Source organism: Lepisosteus oculatus, chromosome 22 (genome assembly GCF_040954835.1).
Source record: "Lepisosteus oculatus isolate fLepOcu1 chromosome 22, fLepOcu1.hap2, whole genome shotgun sequence".
NCBI lineage: Eukaryota > Metazoa > Chordata > Actinopteri > Semionotiformes > Lepisosteidae > Lepisosteus > Lepisosteus oculatus.
In genome coordinates, this window is record NC_090717.1 from 8,404,664 (window position 1) to 8,425,591 (window position 20,928).

The following is a 20,928-nucleotide window of genomic DNA, read 5'->3' on the forward strand; positions in this document are numbered from 1 at the left end:
GATAGTTATACAAATTTAAAATCATTATAAGAATCTCAATCTATTTCTTTCTGCACAGGATGATTCTCACCTTTACACGTCACAGCTCAAGAATCATGTCAGTCACGCCTGGCTTCTCTGGGTTTCAATCGATTAAGCTTGTCTGGCCAAAATAAGCCTCAAAGGGAATTAACTCTATTGCGTAGTATATTCATGTAAAGGACAAAAAAAACTAAATATTTTCAGGTTACTTTCCGGCGTCTCAAGTTACGTACCAAATATCTCGGTAACAGAAATACTAAAGTCTAGAACTGCATAGATGAAGATCGTAACCTGCTTAAATGCATTTTCCTTTTGGATAACTAATTAAATAGGGTTCCAAGTCATCATTCATGCCTCTTTAAATTGGTAACCTTTTTTGTCAAGGTCTTTTCCCTTCATGCCATTTAACCTAAAACAAAATAAAGTTTGTTGCATTTCAATTCTCAAAATATTATTAAAAAAATATAATATTTTACTATCACTTTAGGATTGATATCTGATGGCTATTTTTAAGCTTGATGGAAATCTTTCTGGAACACAAACTGTGCTGACTGACATCAACCTCTAATGCTCCAAGATGGAGTGATTGTCATTCAAGCCCACATCTGCGATCATGGGGATTTTGCATTGCTCATTTGCTTCTCAATATTTAAGAAAATAAATTCATTATTTAGGGTTCCAAAAGTTACAGGCTCTGCAATAAACTATAATAAGCAGCCATAATAACATGAAAACAAATCATCTGCTGTCTCAAATGATTTAATTAACCAGTTTTGTAGAAAGAGCTTTCAAAATATACCCTGGGAATTGCTGCAAATGTAAATGCAATGAGAAATTTGCGTTTCCTATTACATACAGATTTTGAAGAATGACTTTCTAGAGATTGTATTCAACATGTTTAGGCAATCTACCTTAATCAATGAAGTGATGAAAAGAGCAGCTGGTTTTAATACAAAATAGATCGATATCAAATTTGCTAAGTACAGAAATACAATGTCACATTGTCAAGAGCGGGAGCTCAGGCACTGTAGGATGCAAAGCACATCGCCAACTTATTTTGGTAAGCCACTATTAAAATCATGTTGCACTGTTCAAGACAGGCCGAAGCCTGCTCTCCAGGGGCTACTTATCTCAAGTGATGTTTAAGAAAAAGAAAGAAAATGGGATTTAAAGGCTGACACAGAAGATTCAAATTATTTTAGCATTTTCCATTTTAACAAAGTCTTTGCAGATTTACAATGTCTGATGTTTGCGATTTCATTTACTATTACTATTTGACAGTTATGATAAAAATGTGTTTGTTTTTTCATTTACAACAGCAGGAATGCTTGTGAACAGCCCAGTATGTTTAAATGCTGCTGACTATTATCTGACTCCTCTGTTAGAGTCATTTGTCATACATTTCACTGTACAAACAGAAAAAGTGTTTAAAGCAGCAGCAGAAAATTCACACCTTAACAAGCCAAAAGAACCTTTCAGTTCTGAGCTCTCAGTTAAACTATTCTTACTTTTACAAAAAAAAAGTCTGCTGCACTACTGAATTCTGGAAAAATCAGCAAAATCAGCCCTCCAAGGGCAGCTGCTCTTGAAAAAATGTCTACTTCAGACTTGAATAACTTTAACTGGCTGACTGCTTCTATTGGAAGAACTGGTACAAAGGCTAGCAAATACCTCTCTTTAACCTGTACAATAATTTGTGTGCAATTGTATAGTGTTTTCCATCCCAAAGAATCACAAAATGATCACACGTAGGAGGGAACCCACTCCACCCACCACTGAAGTACAGCACCCACACTATACAGCAACTGAAGCAGAGACGTGAGAGAAATTAATTTAAATGAGGGGGAGGCTTTAACTAGATGAAACTGCGGCCCAGAGAGAAATTTAGCCAGGGCACAGGGGTTAAAACCCCCGCTATTTATTTTCATGCCTCATTCAAAGGATGAGATACAGTATGTTCAGAAAAGCTACAATTTTGTAACTCAGTTGCAACACACTTGCAACTAAATTTCTGGACTAAGTTTCTAACTAACTAAGTTTCAGGAGCAGAACACCTTAACCCCAGAATTAAGCCTTTCTTTCAATAACAATAAAGCGGCTCATAACACTAGTTCATACATGAAACAATAATGTCACTGCACAACAAACCAAAACAGGTAAACAGGTTTTGCTTACTTGTTTTTTTCCCCACTTTGTTTTTGTGTACAGGAAGGATAAGACACGCATTAAGACATTGGTTACGATCTCAGAAGAAATCAAAACTTAAGATGTTTCTCAGCACCAGATAAAAATTTGCAGGGCCTCAATTAGAAATTTAGATCAACACCCTTTGCATTTAAAATTCATGGAATCATTTTCCACAGCACTAGAAGGCAAATCAGTTTTGCAAGACTAAAACAAAGATTTTATCATTATCTTGGGACATGTTTATAGCAGACCTCTGACTAAAGACACTATCACAAGCTAAATCTCACACTCCTTAAAACTCCTCCTATGTATGAGAATTAAATTATAATTTGTCATTTAAAAAATGCAATAAAGATAATCACTTGCAAATAACTTTGTCTTTTCAATTACTATTTAGGTGATGACATTACTAGGGAGGAATCAATACATTAACATATGGATAAAAGAGCATGTTAAGCTTTTCTTTTGTGTTGAGCAATCCAACAATCCATCTTAAGAGTTTTTGAAAATCTTTGGAAAGAAGACTTAAGCCAAGTCCTCCCAATAGGAAAACAAAATATTGAGGTGGATGTTGATTACGTTATGTAATCATTTTGTAAATCAGTTTAAAACATTTTGAGCACAAAATGATTCCATAAGTTGGACAACACTCAAGAGATGACTTCCAAAAAGTTTGTTTTTTTTTAAAAAGCAAAGATTTAAGAATATTTGGACTAATAGCTCGAGTATATTTGTGAAATGGTTTGACAAACTTGAATATTAGTATGTTATGGAACGTTTGGGCCTGTTAATAATAATAATAATAATAATAATAATAATAATAATAATAATAATAATAATTGCTTACACTTATATAGTGCTTTTCTGGTCACTCCACTCAAAGCGCTTTACAGATAATGGGGATCCCCTCCACCACCACCAATGTGTAGCATCCACCTGGATGATGCGACGGCAGCCATAGTGCGCCAGAACGCTCCCCACACACCAGCTATCAGTGGGGAGGAGAGCAGAGTAATGTAGCCAATTCATAGATGGGGATTATAAGGAGGCCATGATTGGTAAGGGCCAATGGGGAATTTGGCCAGGACGCCGGGGTTACACCCCTACTCTTTTCGAGAAACGCCCTGGGATTTGTAATGACCACAGAGAGTCAGGACCTCGGTTTTACGTCTCATCTGAAGGACGGATAAGAAACAAATGCTGGTGATTTTTTTTATTTTGATTTTTATAGACACGTGGTTTGGAGCTGCAGATTACTTGTTTAAGTCTTGGCTCCCAGTTACAACTCTTGTACTGCCCAGACATGCAGCTCAGACCCTGCCGACCCATCGAGCCGTCAGCTCCATAGAGCCTCGCTGTACAGATGGTGCGTCTCTTGTTGCCATCACTGCAAGCCTGCAAGTGTCACTGTTCACTGGAAAGCACAGACAGCCCTGGCCAACTAACCGCAATCACACAGCTGACAGGCCCTTTGCAAACCGTGGACTGCTGCTTAAGAGAATCCCAGGCACAGCTTCAATTCACAGCATGTGAATCAGACCCATCCTCCGTTGAGAGCAACCACCCTTAAGGATGAAGGCATTCTGTAGTTACCTCAAGATCTGCTTTTTAAAAAAGGGTGTAATTCCACTATTACGTACATTTATTTCTTCAGTGTATTGCCACTTTGGTCTTAAACATTTCTTGGTCCCACTAAAATCTGCCGTTTGATTAATATATGCATAACTTTCTTATTTAAGCCTAAAGATTCAATTTATATCTCATAAAAAACCTGTCAGCCACAAATTTTGAAAATCAACTATGAAGACTAGTGGGGGAAAAAAGCTTTTTTAGATTACATAAATTTGAAATGTATGGATTACACATGCTTATTTAAAAATGTTTACAGGTCTCACATCAAAATGCAGTGGTATGAGCAGATCTGGATTTTCGAGATGAATTAACCCATAGTGACCATTTCATATTTATACCTTCATAAATGGAAGTCTGTTGTTCAAGAAACCACTGATAAAAAAAAGCAATATTCTAAATGCTCTAAAATCTCTGCAAAGCTATTTCACTGTGCCTGTGGTGGGTTCATACTGACTGCAATCAGGCAAGACATTCTGCACAGTCACTGATTTTTAGAAGGGAGGAGAAAAAAAAAATCAATCCTAGTTCATAAAAGGACCTGGCAAAGCAAAATCAAATTGATCCAGCTTGAAAGTAAAAATTTAATCATCTTGTTTTGTCCAGCTTTTTCTTACCTCTCTGAGGAGCACCAATTTGACAGTTTCATACATAATAGAAGAGTCTTTTCAAGTAATTAACTCAATTTAAAACACAAAGGACAACTACAAAAAGAAAAGATTGAAAATAGCTATAAACTTAAATGTAAGCCTCAGGTATCTAATAATTTAAATTGATTCCAGGTTAGAGGACTGTATGACATTATAAATGACTGTCTGTATAATGCTACTGAGACACAACCAAATGTTAGATCTGTGATTTCTGATAAGAATAAGGAATAGGAGACCAAAAAAAAATCACAAATACTACGACATTCAATCAATTAAAGATTCAAGCGTACATAATGTTTATACATTTTGATCAATTAAAAAAAGCTACAAAATGCTACTGGACAAAAAAAGTAAAATTTAGATGGTGATAGTGCTACAAAAATGATGACAACCGGGAGGTGTTTGTCTATATTATACCAGTGTGAGCAAACTGCAACTTAATTAAAATAAATATTTCCTTCACAACTTTCCTACAAGTAAATATACTATCAAAATGGTTCAAAAAAGGTTTGCTCTCTGAAGAAGACTAGATAGTTTTATGGATTGCATCTGCTTTGCATCCTCTGGCTGGGCAAGTTAACAATGAGGCACTTACTATCTGTGGGGTGTTCTGCTGCTGCAGAGGTTGATGTAGCAGATGGAGTTCCTGCTGCTAGACTATCTTCTACCTTCTTGGTCGCTGCTCTGTTGTCCAGCTGGACTTTCCGGACCAGTGCTGCCAGAGGGTGATCTGGATCCATCACTTGCAAAGGCTAAAATACATGTAACATGTACGCGTTACTGGCTGAAGATCCAGTGTTGGGACAAAAATGTCAAAATTAGTCATTTTTTTTTAAAGATTGTTCACTTAAATTTACACCCTACTATTCTGACGGGTAAAAATCCTACAACCGTAAGAACTGCCATCAAGTTTATCCCTTGTCCATAAACTAAGTAATACACTTTCTTTTAAAAGAAATAAACAATTCGATACCATTTGAGAAGGTCTTAAAATCTCATTCTCATCCTTCCTAGATTGATGGAAACTTGAAGATTTAGTTTGAACTCATGTCTAAAAAGCTAATAAGCAGATCATATAGATTCCTTCAAGATTTACAGCAGACAAAAAGTATGAAAAGGAGAGTTTCTGAACATTTTCAAACCTAGTTAAGTTTTTTTTCCCCAATGCAGAAGAGCATCCTTAAATGACATGAATTAAAACTTTTGTTGCTTATTAAAAGCACAAAAATGTCATTGAGACCTGACTGCAGCTTATATTCACCAAAAGGAGGTTTTTTATGTAATCCTGCTTGATTTCAGGCTTAACGATGCTAAGCAATACAACTACTTAAAGGACTATAAGGACTACTTAAAGGACTATAAATCATTAGGATGTTACACTGGAGGCAAGAAAGATACTGTATGTTGCCTGCCTGACTGCGATACTTTTATCATAGTACAAGTGTGGTGTTAAAACACACATCATGCTATGTACATGTCATAAAAAGGCAACAGTAGCAGGAAAAAAATCACATGTTCAGAAATGTCTACTAAAAAAAACTCTACTGCCACATTTAACAAAACACAGACATTAATCATTTATATCTTTCATCTAAAATGTCAAACTGCACTTTTCAGGAAAAATGGAGAGCACAATTTTTATTGCAATCCTCAACAAAATTGTTTAAGTGTCACAGGTTTGTAAGTCAATGTCTCAGATAGCATACAGCAAGGGAGAAAAAAAACACTCTAAATATATACTGAAGTATTCACCTGATCAAATTATTTGATTAATCAATGGTGATGTGAAAAAGAAAGTACACCCTTCCGAATGATCAACTAATCATGTGCACTTGTTTAGCAGCACCTGATTCTCATTACCTTCTTCCATGACATGGAAGCAGTAATGACGCCCTTACTTTTTCATACAAGGATACTGAATGTAGGCTGATTGTTTTGTTTGATAAATGATGAAAAGGTAAAATCTGAGTGTTATCTGTTGCATAAGGTCGGATTTATCTACTGTTAGGACTTGGTGAGGATTAGATACATCTTAATATGTTAAAACATAGAATCGCACATTTATTTTTCACATCACTGTACATTGCTAAATAACATTCCACTCAATTCAAATAACTCAACATTCTCCAAAACTGTTCTAAAATATAATTTAAAAATGAAATGTCACACTAACAGGCAGCTATGGTTTGTTATGGTTTATTATTAGCAGTATTATCTTTTTAAACCTATTTCATTTGTCTGGATTATTGTATTCCAAATCAGGTTGTTCATCCCAGTTTTTTTTTTTAAGTCAATGTTTTAGATTGTGACTCCAAAAGTGCCAGGAAGGACTACAAGAAAAAAAATAAATCGACCATTGTTTGCTGCAGGAGTCAGCTGTCCTGCATTGCAAGAGATACCACGCATGGCAGTATTATTTAGCACAGGACACGGTACAGGATAAGGTATAATCTTTGCTATACACTAAACCAACAGAAAATATCTAGCTTGACCTGCAACTAAATGTGATTTCTATAAATTCTAAAACTAAAGTCCACAAAATATTAAAGAACTGTTTAGCCAAAGACATTAAAAAGAAGTGTCAGAAATTATTGTTTGCTTTACAAAAACATCTATTTAAGTCATAAAAGGCTGTGGTCAATGTGACAGGTATACATTAAAGTAGGGAAGTGTTTTAAAACAGCAGGACACAGTGCTACATGAAGTTGTGTTGTTCTTTGAAAAATATGTTCACTATTATAACAGGGACAAACTGGATGCTTAATTTACTGAAATTAAAATGCAAAATAAGAAATGAATATTAAAAGAATATCAAAAAGGGGATCATTTAACTGCTTTTGTTTGTTATCACAATGCATCCCATTCAAATACTTCCTTTTTGATGTATTGTTAGACTCACAATGCAATGCATGCTAATATGTAAGAGAGATCCATGAAGATGATGCAATGCATACTGATGAATTATTGCACTACTAGCAGGAATCCAAAGAGAGGTAATTGAAGTTAACTCAATTCGTTACCTTCATGAGTTCTTCTAGCCTGCTACTCTTCTTGGTGGCAAACAGGCTGGGGTGAAGATAATTTCCATCGTTATCTTCATCCGAATCTTCTGATCCAGAATCTTTTTTTTTTTAAAGAGATAAATCACAAAAGGTTTTATATAAATGTAGATCGCTATTAAAATTAAAGATTTTTACATTAGTTTACAAATAAATTAAGTGCATTATTACCAAAAGAGAATGCATTGAGTAAGTTTTACCATGTTAAAAAATGACACGTAAAAACAAGAAAACAGAAAAGAATGCCTCCACTCTCAGTAACATCAGTAAGGCAAAAAAGCCTATTTAGAAGCAGATATTAGAACTTCTCAATGTGCAGTTCTTTTGTGTGACAATACAGTGAAACTGGATGACACTTTATAAAAATAACTGTCAAGCAATTGACAAAATTAAATTAAACTCATTTTTGAAATTTAGCCAACATCGTCTGGTATATGCACAAGTGACAGAACCGTATTGTTTCCCTGTTTGTCTCATATCTTAATTAAACTAAGGAGGACTCTTTCCCCATGACTGCACTATTAAATTCCTAGAAAATCTTATTTGTTGTAGTGGCAGTGACCATGTAGAACTCCAATTTCCAATGGTATGCCAATTTGCTTTTTAGCAAGTATGCTGCCAGTCCTTCCAGGTTTTTTTTTATAAATCAGAGAAAATACCTCTCATCGTGCATGCTGAGTACGCTATGATTTTAACTTTTTAATCAACAGACAAAATCCTATTTGATATGAACAAGGACGCCTGAAGTGTAATAAGTAGCTATTTTTAAACTGTTACATTTACATGACTGTACAAAAAGCCAGTTTCTTAAAGTATTTTGTATTGCAGACAAAAGACTATGGAGAAATTTTCCTTGCTTTTGTCATATCTTTGTATCATTTTAAAAAGTGTACAGCGACAATTTCAGAAACAATCAAAAAACTTATGACATTTTAACAGACATCGCAGCGACATACACTATATGATTTAACACTGCAGCAAAGCAAAATTCTTTCAATAATCAAATAGATTCACAGCAGAAAATTACCTCTTTATTCTTCGCAACGCATTGCGGGATTTTATTTGTAATTATGTTAACACAGCATTGAGAGAAAAATGGACACTCTCTGCTAAACCACAATGACAGGCGAATATAAAAATGTGCAGAAGGCTTAGTGCAAATGAATAGCTGAAGCCATATAAAACACCATCTTAGTCTCAAAATGTGAAGGAATACACCTTTTAAATGACTGGTCTGATTTAAATCGCTGTCTGGTTAGCAGGGAAAAACATCTTTAACAGATGGCATGCTGTGGCATTTAGCATCATCTACAAGCTCTCCTCACATTCAGAAGCTGAATTTTCTGTGCACTGTTGACATGAAGCACTTAGACTATTCGCTTTTCTCTGTTATTTCTGTCAGTTCACGCACCCTGTCTGTGTAAAAATATTGTTTGCTTTACTTTTATTAAATACCTACGGTATGCCTAAGACCCTGAGTATACTATGTTGGAACATAGTAATTATTTTACCAAAAAAACTATCATTACTTTTTCCAATGCATTCTAATCAAAATACCTACAATTCAACTGTGAAATGTGCTTACAATATATACTGGAGAACCAATGATGAACAAATTACCTGTTGTGTTGAACAGATTGTGTATACCACTTAGATAACACAATGTAGGACACAACTGTAATAAGTGTAACTGACTGCCAACGGATTACAAAATACAGACAGAAGCTGAATATCAGCTGTACTGATGGCTAGCGGGAATGAGTCATCAAGCCAAAGCTGGAAAAACACTTACTGTCTTTGTCCTCCGGTTTAGCCTCAGAGACAGAGGTGTACTTTCCATCCTTCATGGCTTTAAGGATGTGTTTGTAGTAAGGATTCAGGTAGTGATCAAAGCGCAGGAAATCAAACTGGGAATTCTTTGCCTGTTTGGCTTTCAGCATGATCTCAAACTGGGCCCCTTGCTTGCACACAAAGCTGGCTGTACGCTCAATGATGGCATGCGTTTTCGTTGTTGCAGGCTATGCCAGGAGAAAAAAAAACAATTAACAAATTTTTAAGTTAGACTTTTTAACTTGAAGTTATAACCTTTAAAATTGTCCCGCCTAAAAAGTAAATATAAATTAGCAACAATAAATTATTTCAGTAATGATCATCTGACAGAGAACACTTAAACAGAATAAAATGATTGCCCATTTACACTTAACTATTTGTTGTAAAAATAAACTAATGGCTTGTGCTGAACATGTACTAAACCAGGAAAAAGTGTCACAGAATGAAACAAAAACATGGGTAAAGTGTATTTCCATATTGATATTATGGCACAAAAATCTTAACTTCAAATCATCTTTAGCAAAACTCATTCAGGACATTGGAAGAAGTGCAGAATTACAGTGATTCAAAAACACCACCACGTTAAAATCCCAGTCTTTTCCAAGAAGCCGAGAACCTTGATTATATTCACAAATTGCTATGGCTTTGTACCACTATCCTAGCTCCTGTTGCCTCACAATTAAGAAGATAAATACTGAAACCATACTTTTTCATTATTCATTGTAAAAATGTGCAACACGTTTTATCTTTTATTCCTGTGCTTCTCTTTATTCTAACCCTTATAAAATTGTACATTAATAATTCATAGCGGACATCTAAAGAATCTCACCAGCTTTACTAATTGGATGTTTCAAGTACGGCAATTGAAGGTTGCTACAGCTACTATCAAAATCCCATTATAAGAACTGCAGGTAAGATCAACAGTTCAGGCTTAAATTTCCTTTAGGACTGATCCCTTGGGGTGTATTTAGCAAATCCCAGATTTAAATTTGATCAGGTATGAAAAGCTAACAAGCAAGAAAAAGTAAAAATGAAATCGCAGTATGGTTTACTTTGTGTGCTTTTTGTCATGAAGATTTCCACACAGTTTAGCGTTCTGAGATTGGGTTGACTGCAAAGGTGATAGAAGTAGGCCTGAACTTTATGGAGAAAAGTCAACAAATAAAATTCGACATGGTGCTGTGATAAAGGTGCAGATGCCTTAAGAACATGATCATAGGTTTCTCAAACTTTATGCAACAATGTTGGTGAAGCAGGATTAATGGCAATAAAGGCATCCTTAAATCATTTATACAGAAAAACACACAGAGGTATGACTTTCCATAAATATTTAAGCAACCTTTCTAAAACACACACATGAGTTGGATGAAGAAAAACATTGGATATACTATCAATGATAATATAAGATGAATAAACTAAATTATAAAGGTTTGTTTCAGAATATCAAAAACAAAAAATATACCAATTAGTTGAAATTTATCATGCATGAATGGCCCGGGAATACTTCTCCCCCCAGTGAATAAAGACAATTGAAGTTCTAACAATATGTAGGATTAACTACTTTTCAAATAATTTGCACAACCCTATGGTCTTAATTACATATACCCAAAATTATTCAACACAAATGTAAAACATATGAAACTTATTATTTATTAAGTGTTAGGATTACTTTCCTGTTACACGTTTTAATTTGTGGATTGAACATCAAGAACAAAAGAGTTCTGCATCTGCCCTATGAGAGATGGGATAGCACAGCTGTTTACTGCCTTCCTAATAAATATTGCTACACTAGCTAATCACAGCGAAGATTAAACACAAACAGATTTTCCAAGGCCTCAAATCTTCTGAACAAGATCACACTGTTTGCCAAAATAAATATTAACCAACTGAAGAAAAACACTTCCCTGATATGCTCAGCTGACAAGATCAAAGTTTGTAGAACTAAAATGGGTGAATTAACTAAGGTTCTAACGTTGTAAACAAAATGAAAATGTACTTTGCAATAGCTTTTGCTATGGCTACTGAACACCTTTCTACATCTGATTAGTCAAAACATGACAGTAACAAATTAAATATAATACATAATTGTTGTGTAAAACAACCACAAATCATTTTGTTTCAATGAACTAGGAGAAAATACAGTAACCTTTTATAAAAGTTATGTTTTGAGGCAAATATCTCAAGGACTTTTGTTTCTAAATAATGATCAGTATCTTTTTTTCTGAATGGCTAGACAGTCCCCAAGGCATGCCTGTTGAAAACCTAAATGAGACTGAAATCCAAGAAAAGGCAAAGACCCACGACAAGCGAAGGAAAATTCAAGATTCGCAGAATATTTCCTTTAATAAAAGCCAGAATGTAGACTGCGTGACGATATCTTTAGCTCTTTGAATGTGCAACGTGGGGAAAAAAAGCAGATCGAACTAAAAGCCAACGGGCACTCACCAGTTCCACATCAGGGGGCACACTGAGCCCAGGGGGAGCAACAAACGGCTCTTCACTCTCTGGCTGGTCGGCCTCCCCTGTGGATACAAGTTCACAAACAACTCGCTGAGGGACACTGCTCATAAAAAAGGAAGTCTGCTCACGACTTCAAGTGTACACAACACATGCATACAATCAAAACATCACCACCATTATCACCACAATTATTCCCTACACAGAAGCACAATTTTCCCGTTCCTACTCTCTCTCTTTTTGCTTCCTTCTTCCACTTTTAATCATCAATCCCAACACGGGGATGCTTTTGTTTCACCCAGATATGTCACAAAACTCGATCTGTTTCTTTTGTGTCCTTATCTCTCTGTCTGTCTGCATTTTTACACAAATAGAGCATTAAGAACCAAATGTACAATAAAAGGAAAAAAGCATCCAACAGTTTCTGTTAATAAGAACAAATGTTAGCCTTTAGCAAATCATAAATACATATTTTAATACCTGACTAGATGTCTGTAATGTGCCCGTGTACAAACATTTTTAGGTAGGCGTTTGTGACGTTTTTCATGTATCTTTTCACGTATCAATCAAAAAAAAATGTCAATTATTTCTATTACACCCAGACGGTTTTTGATTTGGCCAATTTTGTGGTTTTCGCCCAGTGACAAACCAACACGCGTGACAATGAGGAAGCGAAAGCTGACGGACCGGCCCACCATGAAGCCAGTCAAACACGGGTAGAACAGCCCTGTGCTGGAGGTTCGGCGCCAACTGCCAACAGCACAACGTGCCTCCAGGAGGGGTGCAGGGGTCACCGTGCTGCCGAGGCTCATGAGCGCCATGGCTGGTTACGCCCATTGTACTCCCTTTGGTGCGCTGCTGCTTGGGGAGTCACAGCCAGCGGACTGCTGACATGACCTAGACTGGAACCCGAGTGTCACTGTCTACAAGCTCTTCCTGTCCAAACCTCAAAACAGGTCAGATGGAAGGAAATGAAAATTGCAGGTGGCATCCACTGGGGTGGGGGGGACCTTACTTCAGATAAGTGCCAAAATATTCTGAAGGATGTACTGTGTGAAAGTTAATGGCTATTGTGGAGGCTGTTTAAATATCAAAATTCAAAAAGCTTGAAGAAGTCCATTACTCCTCTACTTAAATAACATTCACTAAATGCCAAAACCCAAATCTTACAAAGCTTCATTTTATCCTGCTTACTGAGTTTTAATTACCTACCACAAAAGTAATAAATACCATGAAAAGACTCAAGATATGTCAAAGGTTTCTACGTCATAGCTCTTAAGGGACTTTTTATTGTCCTAATGAATATTACTTATTTAAATCAGTTGCAAATTATTCAGAAAATATCCAAGAATTAATACCTCAATTAGCGGAAACGCCCATTATTGGTTGTGCAATGATTACATTAGCTGTGAGCTAGGCTACTGAAACAAAAATACATTTTTAATCCCTATTTCGAGATCTCAGAAACATTTACAATTTCCCCCATCTGTCAATTACTGCAGCTATTCAATATTTATTCAATCGAAGAATGGCTTAACCAAAACCATCTCTATGTTGGTGGCATTTGTCCAGCTGCTCCATCAACGTCTGATTTCCAACCATCTCATAAAGGTTCCCCTATTATGCAACATTGTTCAGTGAATATGGGTTTATAATAAAATACGGTCCCCGACAAAACACTGCATTTTTCTCATAGAATTTCAAGTATTAAAATGCCCTAAATAGTATGTACTTTTACCGCATGGTATCTCACAATGAAAACTGTTTCTAGACTTAGAGCAGTCTTAGAACAAATGGGAAGGGCAGAAAACACCAGCTCTTCTTAAGCAACAGTGAAGATGATACCTGATAGGGGTACTGAAGTCATTAGTCAAAAGTCTATAAGAGTAGAAGGGTATGTGTATTTCATAGCTTTCCAAACCTGTTTCTTTTAATGATTCCTCCTCTTCCGTAGGCTGTGAAGGATCGTAGTAATCGGCGCTATAGCGAAAGCCCACTGCGTTGTAGGAGCCCTCATCAGCCAAGGCCTCACTCAGACGTTTGTATTCTTCCTCTTGAAATCAGAAAGAAACATCAAAATCAGAAACTTTAACTAGCAACTCACAAAGTCAACCTGGAAGGTCAACCTAAATGGAAAGTGCTCAAAATGCCTTTCACGTGTTGAGAAAACTTGCCGAATAAAATTTAGACACCACATTTCAGTCCAATATTTATTTTAAGACTGATAAATGACTGAGCAACGACATTTCTCAAAGTGGGCCTGAAGGAAATACCAGGTTGAAAAATGGCTACTCTGCTCAGTATCAGGGCATTCTCCTTTCCAAAACTCCAGTGTGATGGAGGCACCTGTTTGTAAGACACCTAACTATTAAATATTTTTTTCCTAATTAGAGAAGCCAGTTCAGAAACAAAACCCATTGAGTTTACAAAACCCATTTACTTCACAACGTTAGTTATGATACAAAATGGAAATACAAGCAATGTGTGTTGTCAGCTTCACTAAAGAAAAAAATCTCAATCATTTTGTGCAGTTTTTTTTTTGCTCCGTGGAAAAATGCATCTGTTCTTCACTTTAAGAATGCTTAACAAACCTCTTGTACAAGTGAGTGATTTTTCCTGAAATGCAGGAAATATTTGTTATATTTTATGATGAATCAAGCAAATAAGCTACAAAGGGTGGAACACCACTGTTTTTACTCAATGACACAGGCCGAAGATTTTTACAAGAAGAGAAAACAGGTCAAAACATCCCGCAATCGCCATTAAGAAACAAAGGCTATTTTAGTTGAAACTTTGTTGTGGGTATAAGACTTCTTATTGATGGATTCGGCTGTTTATCTCTACTTTGTAGTAAGTTTTCTAGGTGAGAGGAATTAGTTATTGCCATTCTATTGGAGAAAAAAAAACATGATCATAACAGAGAAATTAGAAGTAGATTCTAAGAACTTGAGAAAGAGCCTGCCTACATCTTCTGGATATCCTGTACAGGTAGGTTAAACATCTAAACACCATTTTTCTTGCTTACCAGTTCTTATTACCGCACAGGTTTAGTCAAACAAAGAAATGTGGAGTACCGTATTATCATAAGTAGTATTTAATACAAAAGCACTCCCTTTTTCTTGCTACAGCAGAAGGAGGGCTTGCTTTGCCTAAAAAACAAAATCCTGATGTCCACTGGGATTTGCAAGGACTCCTTCCCATTCCCAATGGCTACTGTTAACAGATCACAAACAAGTGAGTACATCAGTCAATGCTATGACAAACAGATGAAGAAACATAATACTTTTATGAATCTCTTTTGCTGGAAAGAAGGCATGCAAGAAATTAATTTCTTATTGTAGTACCTTGCCTCGCCTCTTCTTCAAGCAAGTCCGTATGCAAGGCTAAATACCTCTCCTCGTCACACAAAGCCTCGATCCTGGCCTCTTCCTCCGACAGCTTGTAGTCCCGATTCCAGGATTCTGCATCGTACTCCGACAGGTCATGCAAATGACCGCGCCCATCGTACCTGGAATACGAATGTAAGGGTTAATGATGGGAATCCATCCGGGTTCAGAAGAGACATACTTACCCTAAGGGAATCCTAAAAAGAACAAATGAGAAAAATACCACTTAAAATAAGCTGACTTTCAAACGAAATAGATGTTACAGATACATACGATTCAATCCCTTGTAAGCGCAAGACAGAAAACCTAATTTCAGAATTCGAGTAGTACATTAGCAAGTGCGAACAGTACGATTTACTGTCGTAGGGGTAAAATATTAACTGACTTCTAAGAGAATCTGCTTCCTTCAGTAACCCTGTATAAAAAAACATCTCACTTCTTACCTTACATGGTTCAATCAACCATTCCTGTTTTACTTGAGACAACTGATATTCTTTCCTCTACCACTGAAAAAATGTACATCCACACAAGCCCGAGCACATAAATACCTATCCGTAAGAACCAAACGGACGAAATTTTCCTGCGTTCGCTCCGCTATTCCACCTCTCAGTCCAGAGTTCTTCGCCAAAAGAAAGTAGGAGGCGCTGGAGTGGCAATCAGGGCTAGGCTGGACCCCTAGCCATTTTGCTGAGGAAATAAGGTCTGGATCATGTGATAGAGAGACACACACATACACATTGGAAACAGGTACAGGACCATGCAGATTAAGAAGGTTCACTACTGTAAAGGGAAAACAAATCCAACACAGCATGACCTGTTGGACCCTAATGTTGCATTATTATATTCATATGCAACTTCGTAACCCTTTGCGCCAGTATGAATTTTAAGTGCGGACATGAGGTCGTGGTGTAAAATGCCAAGCTGATTTGAGTACACTGACTTTTGCTTTACCTTACAAGTATAGCAAACAATTTCTGCAATTGCCACTACAGCAAGTGGCCTGTCGAATGGTATTTTTGACACCAACCCAAGAACCAGTCCTGGTGCCAGCAGTCCTAAAGGTTTTGAGTCAGACTAGAACTTACAAGTGAGAAGTCAAGAGAGTCAAGTGAAGTAACAAGTGAGGTTTTCAGATGCAAAACCCAACTTATAAAAGGGCAAGAAAAGTGTATCCTGTGCAAAAAATATTACTTTGTCAGAAGTGATTTATTGAAAACAGGTTTGTACACTTAAATAGAATGATCAATATTAAGGCAAACTACAAGAGCCAGTCTTTTGCACACCTTTAGGATGATTTTGGTAGGTAACTGCCAAGTCAAATAAAAATGTTTATACATTCTAATACAGCACTTAGGCATCACTGGTCACAGACATCAGAGAAACTGTTCATTTGCCTTTTGGAGAAAACCAGATAAGGGTGCCATTGTCTTGACTGAAAGTCAAACACAGTGTATGGACACCTCAGGTGAGATTTGCAATGTCAGTGAACCACCTTAATTTACAGTTTTCATAAACATTTCTTTGGGAAATTTGATCTGGTTACATTTCAACACAGCCCAATAAAATAAAATAAAAAATTAAAGTATTTGGAAACGCCTTCAAGTGGAATAAAGGGTTTTTTTAAAGCTGCAGACAATACTGTCTACTGTGTTCTATTTAGTACATGATGGCGTTATTTAAACGCAACTTCTTACATTAAATTCTTGTAATCACCCTGTATTAGAATTAAAAACTGAGGAAAATAATAAGGAAAAACGAATATGGGAATACAGTTAACGGTGGGCTAATGTTGATGTTATCAGAGCAAATGTTTTGATGCAAGATGCAGAGTCATTTTCAAACAATGCTCAAATATTCTGAACTAGAGTGCCAATTTAGTAAAACCTCCGAAATCACAGCCATAGTTTTATCACGGCGAAAATAAAATATGGAGAGATGGCATTAAGGAGGTCACCCTGGTAGCTCAAAGAGATAGAAAACGACGCTGCATCTTAAGATGATAGTACATTTTCGTTTGGGTAATAATTGCACTGCGTCTTCGGCTGTTTAAAAGCCAGGGCCAGACACTGGTATAGTTGGCCCGCTGTAAAGTGGTTTATATGACAGAATCCCTTCTCGAATTAATAGAAAACAAAAGAAAATCCAAGCGGTCCCTTCGGAAGACATTAGTTGGTTAGGTATTGTTTCCCTTTCGCGTTTGTTAAACCGACCTATCAATCATGATCTTCTTGTCCCCCATCCATGGGATAAGATGTTTGCCCTGTTCGTGGAAGAGAGCCCTCTCATCGTCCCGGAACACCTTGCAGGCATAGCCAAACACCAGCAGCTCGGCGTATTTATTGCTGTCACTCTCCTCCTTCACTGCCTTGGACTCCTTGGTTGCACCGCGGCGATACATCTCCAGAAGGGATTCAGCAGATTTAACAAAATAAGTCCGTTAATCTATTAAAAGGGAAACGCACCGTTTCACCACAAACATATCACAAACCATTCGTGAGCACACAGTACATACCAATATGGCGGAATAAGTATATTCATTCCACGCTGTGATAAGCAGATTCGTCTATACTAAATAATCTAATTTAAAGTTATTTTTACTATTGACGATTTTGTTTTAGTTCAAACATATTTGTTTATTTTATTGTTTTAAAAGAGATTTTCGGATTTGGTTTTGTAAGCTATTTTTTTTCTTGTGTTGAAAGTGCTGTGGTAAATCGGTGCTAGTTACTTTTGCGTAGTACATTTTGAGTTCTGATAGGGTGGGTTTTGTTGTTTGGTTTTACGTTATTTGTAGTTTTTTTATTGATATTCTGCTAACCTCTTTAACTAAAACGACACATATTAAACCAAACTATTGATTTGTAAGAATGTGAATATCATGCGGTCACATGATATTCACATAAATAACTGGTAATTTAAGTAGTTTCCATTGTGGGCATCACATTGCAACTCAATTTATGTCAAAATATGGAGACTAATAAACGCATATTTTAAAAACAGCATCTTAAGGTAAGAAAAGTAAAATACCTAAGGGGTATGAACAGGTAGAAATGTATGATGCTGTGCATAATGGAGAAATGTGAATAGTAACCAATCATAAAATACCTAATGTATACTGTGGTAACAGTTGTGATAGTTGTTTTCCTAACAGCAGTATTTTCTTTTTCGTGTTGTATTTAATGTTTACTTATTTAGTATCACAAATTTCCTATTGCTTTTCTGAACAAATGAAAAGAGAGGTTCCTTGAAAATGATTGTAAAATACAATAGGCCTAATTATGAACCTTACAGGAATCCTGGGGTGAGTTATTCAGAGTTGTTTAAAAAGCACCTATTCTTCTATGACGGACATAGAGTAAAATAATAGTTGCATTATACTTACTCCAAAGAAAAATGCAAACAAAATATTCTGAATTACTCACAGATACTGTTGTAGAAAGGTCACATTGAGCCCAACATGAATATTGAATGCATCTTTCGTGAATTTATTTTTCACAATTACATTAATCAAAAATATTATGATCAGTTAATATAAGATATTTTAGGCTGGAAATAAAACTGAGTGCCAGCAGCTATATCACCCTGCAGCTCTCAGCCAGCTACCCACCCAAGCTCAGCAGGGTTGAGCCTGGTCAGTACCTGGATGGGAGGACTCCTGGGAAGCTATGGTTGCTACTGGAAGTGGTGTTAGTGGGACCAGCAGGGAGCACCACCATGCAGTCTGTGTGGGTCCTAATGCCCCAGTATAGTGGCAGAGGCACTATCCTGTATATAGTGGATAGATGTCAGATGAGACGTTAAACCGAGGTCCTGACTCTCAGGGGTCATTAAAGATCCCCGGGCATTTCTCGATAAGAGCAGGAAGTTATCCCGGTGTCCGGGCCAAATTCCCCGCCTCAGCCTTTACCATGGCCTTCCTCATTGTCCATGTGTATGAGTGGCTTGCACTGGCCCTGCGATGGACTGGCGCCCTGTCCAGGGTGTACCCTGCCTTGTGCTTGTTGCTTGCCGGGTAGGCTCCAGCTTCCCAAGACACCATATGGTATAAAGCGGTTTGGCAAATGACATGACATAAAACTATGAGTTACATGTTGTTTGATTCTTAATGTTATACCATCCTGTACAAACAAAATATTTCACCCTTGGGATGTTATTGCTGGGCCAGCACAGTGGTGCAGAGCTTAGCATTGCTCCCTAGCAGGGCCAGCAGGGCTGGGGCTCTGGGTTCAATTGCAGACCTGGGGTGTTACCTACTGTACATGGAGTTTGCATGGGTTTCCTCTGGGTGCTCTAGTTTCCTTCCACAGTCCAAAGCTGGTGAATTGGGTTTTGTGAAAATTGCACCGGATGTGTTTGTTTCTACTGGCATCGTGTCCAGGGTGTAGCCCACCTTGTACCCTTTGTTTTCCAGCATAGACTCTGGATCCCCCGCAACACTGAGTTGGATGAAGCTGTGAGAAAATGAACGGCTGGATGTTGCTGCCAACAGGTTCAATAGAAAGTGGGAAGAACTAACAAAAATAAAGCAATAACTCAAGTCAGGAAGGGTTATACTGTGGTTGTATATCGTCGTCAATAGATTTTTATATGGAATACAGTATTCCGTTCTACCCACAAAAGGATTTTTAAATTTTGGAGGCAGTTCAGTAAAGGGCAAATGGTTATGACAGAAGAATGATTAAATCATCTTAGTCTTAGCAGAAGATGGATTAGCTAAGACATGACTAAGGAATAAATTATTTAATGGAATAAACAAGGTCGACTCCAGCAGTAACTGCAAATATATCTTTTTTTTGAGACTGTCAGAAAAAAATAGAAGAAAAGCACTGGAATAAGATACAAACTAAAAAAAGTTTTCTAATCTAATTGAAAAAAATAAATGAAGTCAATTTTAAAAATGTCCACTTTTAATAAATGAAGCTAGTTCAAAATGCAGTGATTTCACTTGCATTTTTCTCATCTCTACCTTCAGTGTTCAAGGTCCTAAGGTCTTTCACAGCATTAACACCTTAAATTTCTAAAACTAGTTAAAGTGGTTGAATTAAATGAATAATGTATTAATTCAGTTTCTAAATCAAGAACCGGAAGGTTTTGAGCAGTGGAGAAGAAGAAACTGATGTTGATTTTTTCATTTTGTTACAGCCTTGGGGAAAAAATGGTACATTCAATAGAAAACAGTAATGTGTTTACACCTTGTCAAACACATGTAGAAAAAGTAAAAGAAGAGATTTTTGTAAAAATAAGCTTTTACAATGACTATTATAAAGTAATGATAAATATCTAAACTAAGGCAATGTAACAATTCGGTTGTCCCCTGACAGTTATATTTAAGCCAGACAAGAGAAGCAGGTCAATTGTATTATTTAAAGAACTAAAGAAAAGAAATAGGGGACATATATTCTTCCAGCTGTGAGCTTGATGTAGCCTCAACTTGTGTCCCACTTGAATGTTATTAATGACCTGTGCACATCATACAGCCAGTTGTTGACTGAAAAGGATTGATGAGATTAAATTACTGAATGTGCATTTTTTTCTCCCTATGAATAACCTATGAGTAATATGACATCTTGAGCTTCAGAGTGAACAGTGACGTCAGTAGAACGCAGGCTATGGATTGGAAATGACAGAGGTAACTACCCATTTACTGGACATGGGGAGGCAATTTGTATTTGTCAGTGCTGGAGATGGCAGCAAGATTTATCACCAATA

General features: G+C 36.7%; 1 protein-coding gene and 1 long non-coding RNA gene across 4 annotated transcripts in view; one reads left to right on the forward strand and one right to left on the reverse strand.

Annotated features, from left to right (window-relative positions):
- sfswap (splicing factor SWAP) overlaps positions 1 to 17,743 on the reverse strand; it is a 72,522-nt gene extending 54,779 nt beyond the window's left edge. For 2 of the 3 annotated variants that reach the window (XM_015366277.2, XM_015366275.2), the window contains exons 1-7: positions 15,768 to 17,523; positions 15,178 to 15,341; positions 13,755 to 13,886; positions 11,822 to 11,898; positions 9,339 to 9,564; positions 7,508 to 7,608; positions 5,083 to 5,239 (exon numbers count right to left, since the gene is read on the reverse strand). In XM_015366277.2, coding sequence (XP_015221763.2) covers positions 5,083 to 5,239; positions 7,508 to 7,608; positions 9,339 to 9,564; positions 11,822 to 11,898; positions 13,755 to 13,886; positions 15,178 to 15,341; positions 15,768 to 16,030 — 1,120 coding nt within the window. In that variant the 5' untranslated portion in view covers positions 16,031 to 17,523. Of the gene's footprint in view, positions 1 to 5,082; positions 5,240 to 7,507; positions 7,609 to 9,338; positions 9,565 to 11,821; positions 11,899 to 13,754; positions 13,887 to 15,177; positions 15,342 to 15,767 lie in introns of all 3 variants that reach the window. The other variant, XM_015366276.2, reaches the window with a different exon arrangement.
- A 225-nt stretch (positions 17,744 to 17,968) lies between these two features.
- LOC107079762 (uncharacterized) lies at positions 17,969 to 19,764 on the forward strand. Its single transcript, XR_001480674.2, has 2 exons — positions 17,969 to 18,228; positions 19,631 to 19,764. It is a non-coding gene; the product is annotated as an uncharacterized lncRNA (long non-coding RNA).
- Positions 19,765 to 20,928: the final 1,164 nt, after the last annotated feature.